General features: G+C 40.8%; 1 protein-coding gene across 3 annotated transcripts in view; it reads left to right on the forward strand.

Moving 5' to 3' along the window:
• Window positions 1-14,286, forward strand: part of papolg (poly(A) polymerase gamma) — a 50,414-nt gene that overhangs the window by 19,485 nt on the left and 16,643 nt on the right. For all 3 annotated transcript variants that reach the window (XM_085981422.1, XM_085981420.1, XM_085981421.1), the window contains exons 14-20: window positions 2,279-2,332; window positions 2,410-2,529; window positions 8,250-8,359; window positions 13,179-13,300; window positions 13,382-13,563; window positions 13,650-13,762; window positions 13,842-14,059. In XM_085981422.1, coding sequence (XP_085837548.1) covers window positions 2,279-2,332; window positions 2,410-2,529; window positions 8,250-8,359; window positions 13,179-13,300; window positions 13,382-13,563; window positions 13,650-13,762; window positions 13,842-14,059 — 919 coding nt within the window. The remainder of the gene's footprint in view (window positions 1-2,278; window positions 2,333-2,409; window positions 2,530-8,249; window positions 8,360-13,178; window positions 13,301-13,381; window positions 13,564-13,649; window positions 13,763-13,841; window positions 14,060-14,286) is intronic.

Genomic DNA, 14,286 nt, shown 5'->3' on the forward strand with positions numbered 1-14,286 from the left:
TTATCCTCGAAGGTGGTGGTGAGCTGCTGCCTTGAACCGCTGCAGTCCATGTGGTGAAGGTACTCCCACGGTGCTATTAGGGAGGGAGTTCCAGGATTTTGACTCTGACGATGAAGGATCGGCGATATATTTCTAAGTCAGGATGGTGTGTGACTTGGAGAGGAACTTGGAAGTGGTGGTGTTCCCATGCGCCTGCTGCCCTTGTCCTTCTAGGTGGTAGAGGTCACGGGTTTGGGAGGTGCTGCCAAAGAAGCCTTGGCGAGTTTCTGCGGTGTATCTTGTAGATGGTACACACTGCAGCCACGGTACGCCAGTGGTAGAGGGAGTGAATGTTTAAGGTGGTGGATGGAGTGTCAATCAAACTGGCTGCTTTGTCCTGGCTGGTGTCGAGCTTCTTGAGTGTTGTTGGAGCTGCACTCATCCAGGCAAGTGGAGAGTATTCCATCACACTCCTTGTGCCTTGTAGATGGTGGAAAGGCTTTGGGGAGTCAGGAGGTGAGACACTCGCCACAGAATACCCAGCCTCTGACCTCCTCTTGTTGCCACAGTATTTATGTGGCTGGTCCAGTTAAGTTTCTGGTCAATTGTGACCCCCAGGATGTTGACGGTGGGGGATTTGGCGATGGTAATGCCGTTGAAAGTCATGGGGAGGTGGTTAGACTCTCGCTTGTTGGAGATAGTCATTGCCTAGCACTTCTGTGGCGCAAATGTTACCTGCCACTTATCAGCCCACAAAGTATAACACGTACTACCACATGAATTCTCCTATGTTTATTGAAAAGGGGACTGAAATAGCACTACACTGAGACAACAAAGCATAAGCTTTGGATTCATTATTTATTTACATGAATGACAAGTATACAGTTTCCACCACGAGGATATAGTTCTATTCCTTGTTTATAAAAAGAAAAAAGACGCAACTTGGCTTTCTCGTGAAACAGAAGAATGGCCCAGAAATTCGGGTCTCCACTGGTGAGTACGCACGGGGTACTCGCCCGTAGGCCGAATGGAAGTGCTGGTTTTCTGCATGCACGGGAAACCGACACTTCCGATCCTCTGAACGAAGGGGTTCAGAGGTCGAGCGCGCGCGCAGGAGAGGCTGCACGTGCGCTTTGAATTTAGTTTTTTTTTGCAGGTTTTCCCGGGAGGGTAAGCCTGCAGGATTTACACATTTAAAAGCAGGCGTAAGGCCTGCTTTTTGCAAGGTAAGTGGTCAATTAATTAAAATTAAAACATTTTTTCCACAGGTTTATTATTTTTAAATACTTTAAAGCAAGGTAAGTTTATTTTTAGCCCCGTTAGAATATAAAATTATTTTTTTCAAAAATTTAAATTATTGTTTAAAATAGCTATTTAATGTAATTTATAGTTTATTTAAAAATGTGATTTTAAAAAAATATTTATTTGAAGGTTTACTGCTATTTTGGGGGCCCGTAGTATTTATAAGTTTTGACAGGTCTTCCTGTCAATCTTATGAATGGGCTTTTCCCTCCTCCGATTGGCTGCCCATGGCTCACGTGATCCCAGGGGACGCATCGCACTAACTACGCCCCTGGGACACGCAAGCACAGCGCGCCGGCAGCTGGGCCAGGCCCCGGAGCGGAATTCCACATGGCCCTACAGCTCAACTGCCAGCGCGCAAGGTAAGTGCAGGTCGGGGGCTTACACCTGCGGGATGCCCCCAACCCGAATTTCTGGGCCATTACCTTCCCCATTTAACACTTCAAAACTAAGCTGGTTCAGACTTTAAAGACAGGCTTTTCCTGGTGGATGCCAAAATCACAGGCATATTGTGACAGAGAGCGGGGCTACTTCTGACTTTGAGCACTGCACCCTTAAGGAAGTATTCATTTTTGGAGAGAGTAGTGTAAATCACATCAAACTTGTGCTTTCTCTTGCGGTTCCTATTTCAATTTGGAGAGCCATCTTTTTGCTATTTGAAGCTAGGCTGCTGAAATGTGTTAGTGTGCTTTGTATCAGTACCAAGTGCTCATCATTAATAACAATCTAATGCCTGCTACCTATTTTGTGTAGCAAAAGTGAGGCAAATGTTGGTAACCGAGACTTAATGTGTGAATACATATTTAAGTGCCTAATTTGAAAATGGCAAGACAATGGTCATGATCAAATCACCCCAGTGCTGCATAATATCTTTTTAAAGTATTTTTTGCTATGAATACTTCATAATCAGGCTGTTTTACAATCTTATTCTGGTGTATTCCTTTGAGTTTATCTCTGCTTACTAGAGGATATTAAAACCTTATTTATTTGGTTACAGGCACTACATTGTATTAACAGCTAGCGCATCCACTGAAGATCATCACTTAGAATGGTAAATACTCCAGTAATCTACTTCAAAATTGTGTTGCTTTAGTTGACTCCTAAACTAAAGATGTTTTCCTTTTTTAGGGTTGGTCTTGTTGAATCTAAAATTCGTGTACTTGTTGGCAACCTTGAGCGAAATGACTACATCACTCTTGCCCATGTAAACCCACAGTCTTTTCCTGGCTTAAAGGAACACCATAATCTGTAAGTTAGGCTTTGTTTTTAAATTGACTTAAATAGTTTATTATGTTCTAAATTGGGTGGCGCTCGTCTGTGACTGCTTGCAGTAGAATGTTTAGTTAAATTTATGAATAGCTTTTGCATACACTGATTGATTAATGACGCATAATATTTGTTTTAAACCTGATACCATGTACCTTGCATATATGAACTTGCCCTAGAAGTTAGAGGAAAGTGTTCTTTAACCACTCCAGTTCTTTTTAACTGAAATGGAAAAAGTAACTAGTATCCTCCAATTTTTGTAGACATGTCTCTTATAAAGTGCGACTGTAGACATAGACTTAATTTGCATTGTTAATAACAAACTCCCTTTTAATTTCAAAGTGAGTTCCATTTTATAGTTAACATGTTAATTGTCGCAAGAGTCCAAGTTGATATTTTGCAGGTGTGGACTGTGTCCTATTCATTTGAAATGCCTCTATTATATCCTTAACCACACAGGCTTTTGGAGCTATAAGTGGGGATGATTTTTGTGTCTTAGAAAATTTTACATTTAAAAGGCAAGTAGAGGAGCCTGTTCTGTTCTCTACTAATGCATGGTTAATTTGTAGATTTTAAACTTGGCAATATCATCCATCCTACCTGCTGAAAGTAGTTCTTGCATTCTCCACATAGTAGCTATTTGCTGAAGCCATATATATATCTCATATATACACTTTTTTAAAGTGCATTTATTTAGCAACTTTTTGATGTAGAAAAAACATCCCACGGCATTTGAGGTGTAATCCAAAAAAAAAAAAAAATCATCCCATCGTAAGGCTCCTTTGACTCTTGGTTCATTTTCTCAGTGTTTTATATTTCTGCTGTTTGCTTTGGCCCGATCACCCAAGTTCCTTATAAACACTTTAAAATTTAGTCAGAGTCATAACGGCCCAGAAGGAGGCCATTCCGCCCATCGAGTCCGTGCCGGTTCTCTGTAGAGCAATCTAGTCAGCCCTATTACCCCGCTCTGTCCCCGTAGCCCTGCAAGTTTATTTCCCTCAAGTGCCTATCCAGTCTCCCCTTGAAAATAGTGTGTCCGCTTCCACCACTTCCGTCGGCAGCAAGTTCCAGGTCCTCGCCACTCGCTGCGTTTATTTAAAAAAAAAAAAAAAAAAAAACCTCGTATCTCTTGCCCAAAACCTTAAATCTGTATCACCTAGTCCTTGTACCATCCTGACGAAGGAGCAGCGCTCCGAAAGCTTGTGATTTCAAATAAAACTGTTGGACCATAACCTGGTGTTGTGTGACTTCTTACACTTGTACCATCAACTAGTGGGAACAGCCTTTCCCCGTCTAGCCTATCCAAACCTGTCATAATCTTGTACACCTCTATCAAATCACCCCTCAACCTCCTTTGCTCTAATGAAAACAAATCCAGCTTCTCTGACCTGTCCTTGTAGCTAAGATCCCCCATCCCCGGAACCATTCTGGTAAATCTCCTCTGCAACCTCAAGTGTCTTCACATCCTTCCTAAAGTGTGGCAACCAGAATTGAACGCAATACTCCAGTTGTGGCCTAACCAGTGCTTTTATAAAGGTTCAGCATAACTTCTCTACTTTTGTACTCAATACCTCTATTTATGAAGCCCAAGATCCCATATACTTTGCTAACCACTCTCTCAATGGCCCAGATATTCCGATCGCAGGCCTCCCGCAGGTGGAGAACTGCGATCTGGAAAAATCTGCGCCCTTACCTGAGGGCTCCCGGGTCTCGCACAATTCCGATGCTGGGCCTCTCCAAACTGCAGGTGTGCAGGGCCCACGTATCCCAGAGGCGCGTGTAGTTCGCAGTGTCCCTGGGATCATGTGGGCCATGGGGAGCCAATCACAGAAGGGAATCTCCCTTCATACACTTGACAGGAAGACCTGTCAAATATATGAATGGAGATCACCCCCAAAACATGGTAAAACTTTTTTAAAAATTTAAAAATCACCTTTTTAAAATGACTTGAAATTACAATAAATTAACTAACTATTTTAAACAAAAATTTAAATTTGAGAATTTTTTACCGGGCTAAAAATAAACTTTTTTACGGTATTTTTTAAATGATAAATCGGTAAATTTTTCTTCTTTACTTTTTTCAACTCTCATCCCGTAAGAATTGTAAGAGGAGGGTCTCCAAAAAGTGGAACTATTCGCCTGCCGAGGCCCTTCTCCAGGGCAGCCGGAGGATCTGTCAAGACCATTCTTGACTGATCGGAAATGCCAGTTTCCAGCGCATGCACTGCATGCCTGAAACCGGCATTTCTGATGTTCCTACGGGTGGGTACACATCGAGTACCCACCTGTAGGGATCGGAATATCCGGCCCAATATGTCCTGCCACTTTCAGGGACCTATGCACATTAACTCCCAGGTCCCTCTGTCTCTGCACACTCTTTAAAACTGTGCCATTAAGTGTCTATTTCCTCTCCCTGTTCCTTCTGCCAAAATGCATCACCTCACACTTCTCTGTATTAAATTTCATCTGCCACTTGTCTGCCCATTCTGCTAGCCTTTCTATGTCCTGTTGCAGTCAATTGGTATCATCATCACTGTTTGCCACACCCCCAAGTTTGGTGTCATTGACAAATTTAGAAATTCTACTGTGTATTCCAATATCCAGGTCATTTATAAGCAGTGGCCCCAGCATTGACCCTTGGGGAACACCACTGTCTACTATCCTCCAGTCTGAAAAACAGCCATTTACCACAACTCGCTGTTTTCTGTCCTTAAGCCAATTCCTTATCCAAGCTGCCACTGACCCACCTATTCCAAGAGCCTCAACTTTTGTTAACCAGCCTTCTATGTGGTACTTTGTCCCGAAATCCATGTCGACCACATCCATTGCATTCCCTTCATCAATCCTCTGTTACTTCATCAAAAAATTCAATTAGATTAGCCAAACACGATCTGCCTTTTACAAATCTGTTAGCTCTCCTTAGTTAGCTTAAACCTCTCCAAGTGCCTGTTATTTATTTCCTTGATTATTGTTTCTAAAACTTTACCCACCACTGTTAAACTGACCAGCCTGTAGTTACTAGGATTGTCCTTACTCCCTTTCTTGAACAATGATGTCACATTTGCCACTTTCCAATCTTCGGCCACCTCCCCCGCATCTAGGGAAGATTGGAAAATTATGGCAAGCCCTTCTGCTATCTCCTCCCCCAATTCCCTTTGCAACCTGGGATGCAAGCCATCTGGACCAGGTGACTTATCCACTCCAAGCATACCCAGCCTTTCTAGTACATCCTGTCTTATCAATTTTCACCCCTTCCATTGCTTCTACCTTTTTCACTTCTGATATTTTGTCAGCATCCACCTCCTTAGTAAACACTGATACAAAGTACTCATTGAGTATTCTAGCCTTGCACTGTGACTCTCTGCATTTGTTTTTAAAGTATTCATCGCTATATCTTTCCCGACACTAATAGCAGGCAGACATACTAGAGAGCAATAACTAAAGCCATGACTCTTCAGTCACTTCCACTTGTATGGATGGGAATGGAGAAGACTTTACTGTTGGATTCTTTAATGTACAGGCGTTTGATTATCAGCTACCCCAACTTATAACAAGTTTGCCGACTGACACAATTTGTAACCTACAAATCCTACATTGGAAGGCAGTGAAGACATTGGTCATGGCTTGTAATAAACCCGTGCTTTTAAAATTTAGGAGGAATTTGAGCTTGTAGGTAATTTGAAATTCTCTCTCTTTCATCGAGTGGTATACAAAAACAGACATGTTATACCTTTGCAGTAAATCCACTGGTTCACATTCAAGACGTGGTTTCCTCTAAACCTTTTTTTAGAAAGTCTACTAGTGTCACATGCTCATTATTCAGATCGAGTTTCTGTACCTCTGCTATTTAACATTTGCTAATATAGATAAGTTATACTGAAGTTGATGACAGTGAGTAACAAGAATCTGATGCATCCAGTTAAGTAGAAACTGAGGTCAAAATGGTGAGTAATCTCAACTAGTCTAGGCAGAAGTGGGAATGTTATCCTAGGAAGGGTCACTAAACCAGATGTTCCAGTAGAAACCCCAAGGGCCCGGCCTTGGGCAAAAACAGTACTGTGGATGCGCAGCAATCCAGATGAAAGTACAGACTATTGGGTAAACCGCATCAGTTCTATTTACTGTGAATTGAGTCTGAAAATTTAGTACCGCCTATTGCATTCCTATTAAATGTGGGCAAAATGGGAAGCTTCAACTTTTCAATGCCAGTAACTTTTTGAAGTTGCTATTAATCCATCAGTCTTTTCTAGATGTGTGCTGGGAGTGGTTGAACTTTGTGTAAAGGTCAGTAGAAACTAGGGATCTCAAGAAAAGGTCATACTTCAGGAGGAAGGCCAACCATTGTATACAGGCTGAGCAGAGTAAGAATTATAGCTAAGTGTTTTCTGAAGTATTATAATTGTTTTGCCTCTAAGACTTTATTTTAAAGGCTACATTTAGTGGCATGATTCATAGGAGTACACTTTTCTGCAAGGAAAGAAATGGTAATCATAAGATTGTAGGTAATCAAAAAAGCTTCTAGATAGATGCGAGTAAATTGATTATTGGGCCCATTTACCCTGAAACATTGGCGGATATGGAATTTTTCAAGATTTTCTCCACAAGCTTCAATTATGTGCACTTTGCAAAGATGGGACATAAGGAACATAGGAGGTGATCATTCAGCCCCTCGAGCCTGTTTTGCCATTTTATTAGATCATGGCTAATCTGTACCTCATTTTCCCCAGGGATCTGTACTGGAGCCTCCTTTTTACAGTATATATCAGTGACTTCGATGAAGGATTAGAAGTGTTGTATATCTAAGTTTGAAGATGGCACTGAGTTGGGAGGCACAGGAAGCAGGAAGTCACAGTGACTTCGACCAATTGCACTGCAAAACTATGACCGATGGAGTTCAATGTGGCAAATGTGAGGTCATCCACTTTAGATCCGAGTAAGATAAATCGGAATATTTTCTTAATGGTGAGAGACTAGAAGCTGCGGAGATGCAAAGTGATTTAGTTGTCCACAAATCACTAAAAGCTAGTGCACAGCTATAAAAAGCAATTGCAAAAAATAAGGACTGTTGGCCTTTATCACCAGTGAATACAAAGGGGTCTTGATCAGACCCCATCTGGAGGACTGCATTCAGTTTTGGACATTGCACCTCAGGAAGGATGTATTTGGCCTTGGAGAGGGTACAATGTAGATTCACCTGAATTGTCATATTTTAACCCCTGAAGCCCTGAAGAGAGGTTACATAAACTTAGTTTGCATTCCCTTGCGTTTAGACTAGAGAGTTGAGGAAAAGAGAGAAACTATTCCTTTTAGTGGGCAAATCCAGAACAAAGGAACACAATCTTATAATTGGAGCTAGACTAGTTGAAATCAGGAAGAGCTTTTCACACACAGGCTAGTGGAAATTTGGAACTCACTCCTTCAAAAGGTTGTGGCTACTGGGTCACTCAAGACTGATAGAGATTTTTGTTGGGTAAGGGTATCGAGGGATATGGAACAAAGGCAGGTAGATACAGTTGAGGTACAGATCAGCCATGATCTAATTGAATGGTGGAACAGGCTCGAGGGACTGACTGGCCTACTCCTGTTGTAAAAGTGGGCACATTTTCTTGCCTTTTTTAATTGTACAGAATTATCAGCTTCACCAGTGCTCTCTGCAGTTAAATACCTTCTGAAAGATTTTCAGGTTTTTTTCCTTTTTTTAGGGATGATTATGTTACCATCTGGTTTATTGGGATCATTTTTAAGAAGGTGGAAAATGCAGAAAGTGTGAACATTGATCTGACGCAAGATATTCAGTTATTCACTGATACAGGTAAATATGTTACTCATTAATTTTGATCAGCTCAGTAGTGTCTTTGTTTTTGACAATTTCAACTGTTCATGGACTGCTATTTGGCACTACAAGACCTTGGACTTATGAGGACGAGAAAAGGTCTTGTCATCTCTTCCTTTGTAATCAGCCTACAAAATGTATCGGGTAGGCTTGTGGCACCCATGCAAAAATAGGTTGCAATGACTAATTTTAGCGCCTTTCCAAAAATTGGATTTCGCCATCTTGTCTGATATATTTTCTGCCAAAAATTCTTGGTGTCTCTTTGTAGTTTCTAATTCTTGAAATTTGCACAATGCTATCCACTCAGACTCTCCAATAACTATATTACATTGTATTCCATACTACTACCTCCAAGAAGAATTAATTTAGACTGTTTGTTTTATTATCTTGCTGTAATGCACTCAAATCTTAACATTTTATATCTGCTTTTACCTTCTCATCTAAGGAAAATTCCTAATCCCTTAGTCTGTTGTGTAACCCTCTGGTTGTGGTTCCATATCACTCTTTTTCCTGCATATTTTCCACACCATGTAATCATTCCAGAAGTTTAAAAAGTTACACTTGTAATGCTGTATCCAATTTATTACTGCTGGTCCTTCTGCACCCTTCCAAAGCTCAAGTTTAGTATTTGGTTAAACTGCATTTCTCTGCATTAAAGGCAACTTGCCACTCCTCCATGTGCTTTTCAGAATATTCTGCAATCCAAGGATTCCTTTGTCATAATTTATCTTCTTCCCCATCTTTATCATCCACAAATGTAGCTATCCTATTGGTTACCCCTGTTTCTTAGCTAATTGCGATGCTTCTAATCTCCAAATCCCCCATTCATAACCACAGCTATACCCTCATTTTAGAGTAGGAAAAAAAATGCACTTTAAAAAGTCAAATACTTACCTCGCAAAAGATCTGCCATGTTTGACCTCTGCTGCTAGGCCACTATGTGGTGTCATTGCAGATTATATATTCCAGAACGGCTCCATTTGAAACCAATTGAGCTATGCTTATGGACCATCTGCAAACTAATCCAGAGTAAACAGACTCTGACCAATCTTGAGCTACAGACCTCGTTGTGTTCAGTAAATGTATTTGCAGTCCATGATACAGAGATGCAATGTGCTGGGTCACTTTGCCAGGTAAAAATTTGACTTTCTTCCTCTAAAATTTACTCCATAGTTTTATATCTTGAACAAGAAGTGTCTTTCTTTTCCCTTCTGCTGACTCAGATTTTCATTTCCCATTTAAGTCTCTCTCAAGTCTACATTGTAAAAGCTGGTAAAGTGAAGCTGAGCCCCAATTTAGATCTAAAATTAAGGTGTTTTGTATCGCTATGTCTAGTAGTGATGCAAAGCACCTTAATTTTAGACCTAGCAATTTTTTCTTGCGGAACTAAATTTCAACCCCAAAAAATACACTAAAGCTGATGGACACAAGTATTTTATAGATGTAGGAGAAAATCAAAAGGTGTAATATGTGGGCAAGAAGGCTTTGATTCTTCAGCACAGTCCAAAGTACAAGTTAAGTGTTGCAACAAAGGATCATCCTTGATGAGCGGGTAAGTAGCCATGTTAAATGCTACAGGCTTGCTATAAACTAGAACAGTTAAGGTCAAGTAAGCATATGCCTTTTTTTTGCTTTCCTTTCGTATCACCTGCTTAAAACGGGTGAAGTGCTTGTGATTTTTGCAAAGCTCCTAGTAAGGAGCAGGAACAGAAAGCTAGCAATAGACCAGAAGGGCACAGCAGCACAACTTGCATCAGGATTAAGAAAGTTGATCAACTTGATATTATCTTGCATCGCCTAAGATTTAGATAATATGGCTGAAATACTGAAGGGAGATGGAGGGTTTAGAGATCATGTAACACTTTATAGCCTTCTGGACTCGACATAGAGTTCAACAATTTCAGACCATAACCTCTGCCCCTATTTTTTTTTCTCCCACATGGCAGCTGTCTTTCATTCTGCCAATGCCATTTACACTTCATCTAGAGTCATCTTTTGTTTCTTAACTTGTCCCATTACCATCTCCTTTTGCCTTGCACCATCTCTTAATCTCTCTTGATGTCTCAATCTCTCCTGCCTTCCATCCTATCACAGACCTTCCCTTTTGTTCTTTCCTCCCCTCCCCCTTTCCCTGCCCCTGCACTTGCTTAAAAACCTGTTCCATCTCCAGCTTTTTCTAGTTCTAACGAAGGGTCATTGATCTGAAACGTTGGGCTGGATTTTCATTGAGGAGGCAGGACTACAACTTTCGGGGTTGTAGTCCCGCCTCCATCGAGTTGCAGCCAACCCACGCGATTTTGACTTGATTGACCTTGCTCAGCGGGCTCAGCAAGCCAATTAAGAGCCACCCGGCAACAGGTGACGTCAGATTGATATTTCATCTGTCGAGACCTTTTGACAGATGAAATATCAGCGTTTCACAGCTGTTTGAAGCTGTCAAACACTGACAATCTGTACTCTTAAGTTAATTCCTTCCGCTCAGGATGATTTAGAGATCTCTCCGGAACAGAAAGCTGAATGCTGCAATTTTTGACAGATCGTGGCCATTCTGCTTTCTGTGTCGGTGAGATGAGGGACTCCCAAGACCTGAAGGAAGGAAGGCTGAAAAGGTAAGTAAAGGTATGTAAAACTTCTTAACACTTTAAACACACCAAACACACTTACCTCTGCACTCATGCACCCATCACTCACCTGAACACCGGACATCTCGACCCCTCCAAGCACTTCAGCCCGACGGCCCGCCTCGCTAACTTGGCGTGGTTTGGAGCCGTTGGGAATCCCACACTTCAAGAATGAAAATAGGGATTAGGCCTAAAACTGCCTGTTAACTACCTGTTAACAGGCAGTTAATTGGCACTAATCCCCTTTCTGCCTTGGGGAGGCGGGTCCCAGTGTGGGTCGGGTACCCGCCTCCTTTGAAACTGGCATGGGGGCGGGATGGGTTTGTGCCCCCCCCCCCCCCCCAAAGATTTGGGGATTTTAACCCCCCGCACGCCTCCAATCCCGCCTCCACGGCCCAATGAAAATCCTGCCCGTTAACACTGTTTCTCTCTCCACATATGCTGCCTGTCCTGCTGAGTATTTCCAGCATTTTCTGTGTTTATTTCAGATTTCCAGCATCCGCAGTATTTTGCTTTTATATAAAATTTGTACTCTTGGGGGAACAAAACTTAACCAGTGGACACTATGAAAGAAATGATTTAGGATTAAAAGGCTATGTCTGGGGATGTCCTGGATAGATCACTTGAGTGCTTGGAGTACTGGATGTTATTGATGGGCACTGGCTATAAGGCAGGATCTGATTAAAATTTGTATGTTAAATGGTACAGCATTTGCTTAATGAAATACTGGTAACTGCAAGAAGCACAGAAGACTGGGAGAGATTATACAAGAGTACCAACGGACAACAGATTTCTTCTAGCTTAATTCATACTTCTGCAGCCATAGCAATGGCAAGTTCTGCATTTCTTTCCCAAACAAGATGCACAGTTGCAGACAGATCTTCACCAAGACCACGGGTGTAAGAATTGATGTGACATTTTGCTGGTAGCCTGTGTGGATGTTTTGGATTGTCCCTGACTAAGGTGCAAGGGTTGCTCTTGTCCGGGCATAACCATGAAGGTTTGACTTGACCAATAGCAATCATTATGCTACTCTTATAATCTTACGCAGGGTTTATAGATTGGCTATGTTTCTCCAATGTTATGGAAAGGTGCACTCTGGAATGGAGCAGTTAATGCTCAAGTTTGCTAGTTTTGGTTATCATTAAACTGAATGGCATCTAGGAGTCAGGAGGGTTTTCTCTGCAACCATTTGGCTACAGTATTCCATTGCTAAACTGATATAGGCCAAGTAGAGGACAAATTGTCAATAGTGACCATTTAATGCAAAGCATTCATATTTCAGTAAATGTTCCCCTACAATGGCTACTGATTTTTGTAATCAGTCTGGCCCAGTCAATTCTTTTCAATGTTTGTTTTCCATATTTTTGAATAGGGTTGTTGTAGCAGCAATGAGTTGGAACAGTTGCTAGAAAGTCAAATTTTTTGTTGTTGCTAGGTTTGGATGCCCTCTTTGAAAGCATAGTACAAAGTGAGAAAAGGTGTGGAACGCAAGGGGACAGAGGAAATTACATTAAAAATACTGTTACTAGATAAAGTGTATCCCTAAGTTCACCATGAGGAGTGCCATTGGTGGATACACTTGTTATTATGTTAATATTTGAACATTACATTTATGGGAGAAGGAAGAACCTATTTTACTGTTTTCAAATTAGTAAATTGTATTTTCTCTAATAACATCACTTTGTAGCAGCTATAAATGTAATTCCAGGCAGTCTGGAGCAAATATAATCAGACTGTTAGCCATTTTGTAATTTTAACATTATTTTCTGCTGGTGTTTGCTTTATACGAGAGAATATTAATACATAATAGACATATTGGGCTTACAAAATACTGAGTTTGATTCTATTTTTTTATCACTTTTTTGTTTAATTCAGAGTTTGATATCAAGTTGCAAACATTTTGGAGTAATTACTTTCATCTTTTGAAAGACAAATTTTCACCATTCACTATCAAATGGGATTCCACATTAATCCCCAACACCAAAGCAAGGCCCCGAACAGAACATTTAAATCTGCAATGTAATACTAGAGTTTTCTTTGCAAGTAAAATCACTATGCAAGATGCTAAATGTATTGATAGTTTAGATATTATGCCATTAAATTCTACAAGCCACTTTTTTTTTTTACTAAGTATCTCTTCTCTTGCCTGGGAACAATTCTGGTTTATATTGCAGTTTACAGACAAGCAAACAACATTAACATGCTGAAGGAGAAAATGAGAATAGAAGCTACGCATGTCAAAAAGAAGCAGCTCCATCAGTATCTGCCAGCTGAAATTCTACAGAAAAAAAAGAAGGTAAATATGGATCACGGCATTGAATTTATTCAGCACTTTTTACCTTTGGAATTTTTAAGCCTCATTCTGTTTGCCTTCCAGCAAAGCATACCTGACATTAATCGGAACTCTACTGGAAATGTTGGTAATCTAAATCGCACATCTTTGGAAGGAAATTCTTTGGATAATTCTAGGGACGCTGACATTGGCACCCCTTTTGGTTCTCCTGCATTGTTACAAAAATCTTCCAAACCAAATACTCCAGGAACAGAGGACTCGCAGAAGTAAGTGAAACTTGCTCAGTATATTGGCATTCTATGTTGTATAGTTACAACACTGAAACATTTCCATTTTTCTTTATTACAAACAGTATTTCTCCTGGGAAAACACAAGTTTCAGATGTAACACAACTAATGCCTAATGAAGGTGCTTCTCCAGAAACCCAGCTTGGCCAAGGGAAGTCTATACCAGTTATTGGTGCAAGTATGTCAACTTCTCGTAACTGATTTGCAGGATTACACATTGTGATTTCATAGATGTTAACTATCACCTCTTTTCTTAGAGTGTGATCCGGCTTCCACTGCAAATCCCACATCTTCTGAAGCAGTCTGTACCATTCCCACTGTTGTTGGGCGCAGCGTAGTTCCTCGTTTGACATCTCCATGTAACCAGCCACTGCCAAATGGGACCAAGCTAACTCCTAGCCCAAACAGCTCTTCGAAAAGGCCTCATTCCCCTACATTGGAAGAATCTCCGAAACGGCTTAAAGACCTCCAGTTGGTAAATACCAGTAGGGTTTAGTCTATGCTGAACTTTTAGATTTATCAATGCTTTAAACTTTGATACAAGCATCTATGCTGTTTATTAAATACATATGTGGTATTTAATTAGCAGTTGAGGGAGGAAGAGATTTTTGACAACCACCCATTTCATGTATAAACTTATTTATTTTTGGTTACCCTTTTTTTCAGTATGACCTTAAAATAATTTTCCCTTTTGCTTTCCAG

The sequence above is a fragment of the Somniosus microcephalus genome, chromosome 3, assembly GCF_052327205.1.
Source record: "Somniosus microcephalus isolate GS21.2 chromosome 3, FLI_Smic_1.0, whole genome shotgun sequence".
Lineage (NCBI taxonomy): Eukaryota > Metazoa > Chordata > Chondrichthyes > Squaliformes > Somniosidae > Somniosus > Somniosus microcephalus.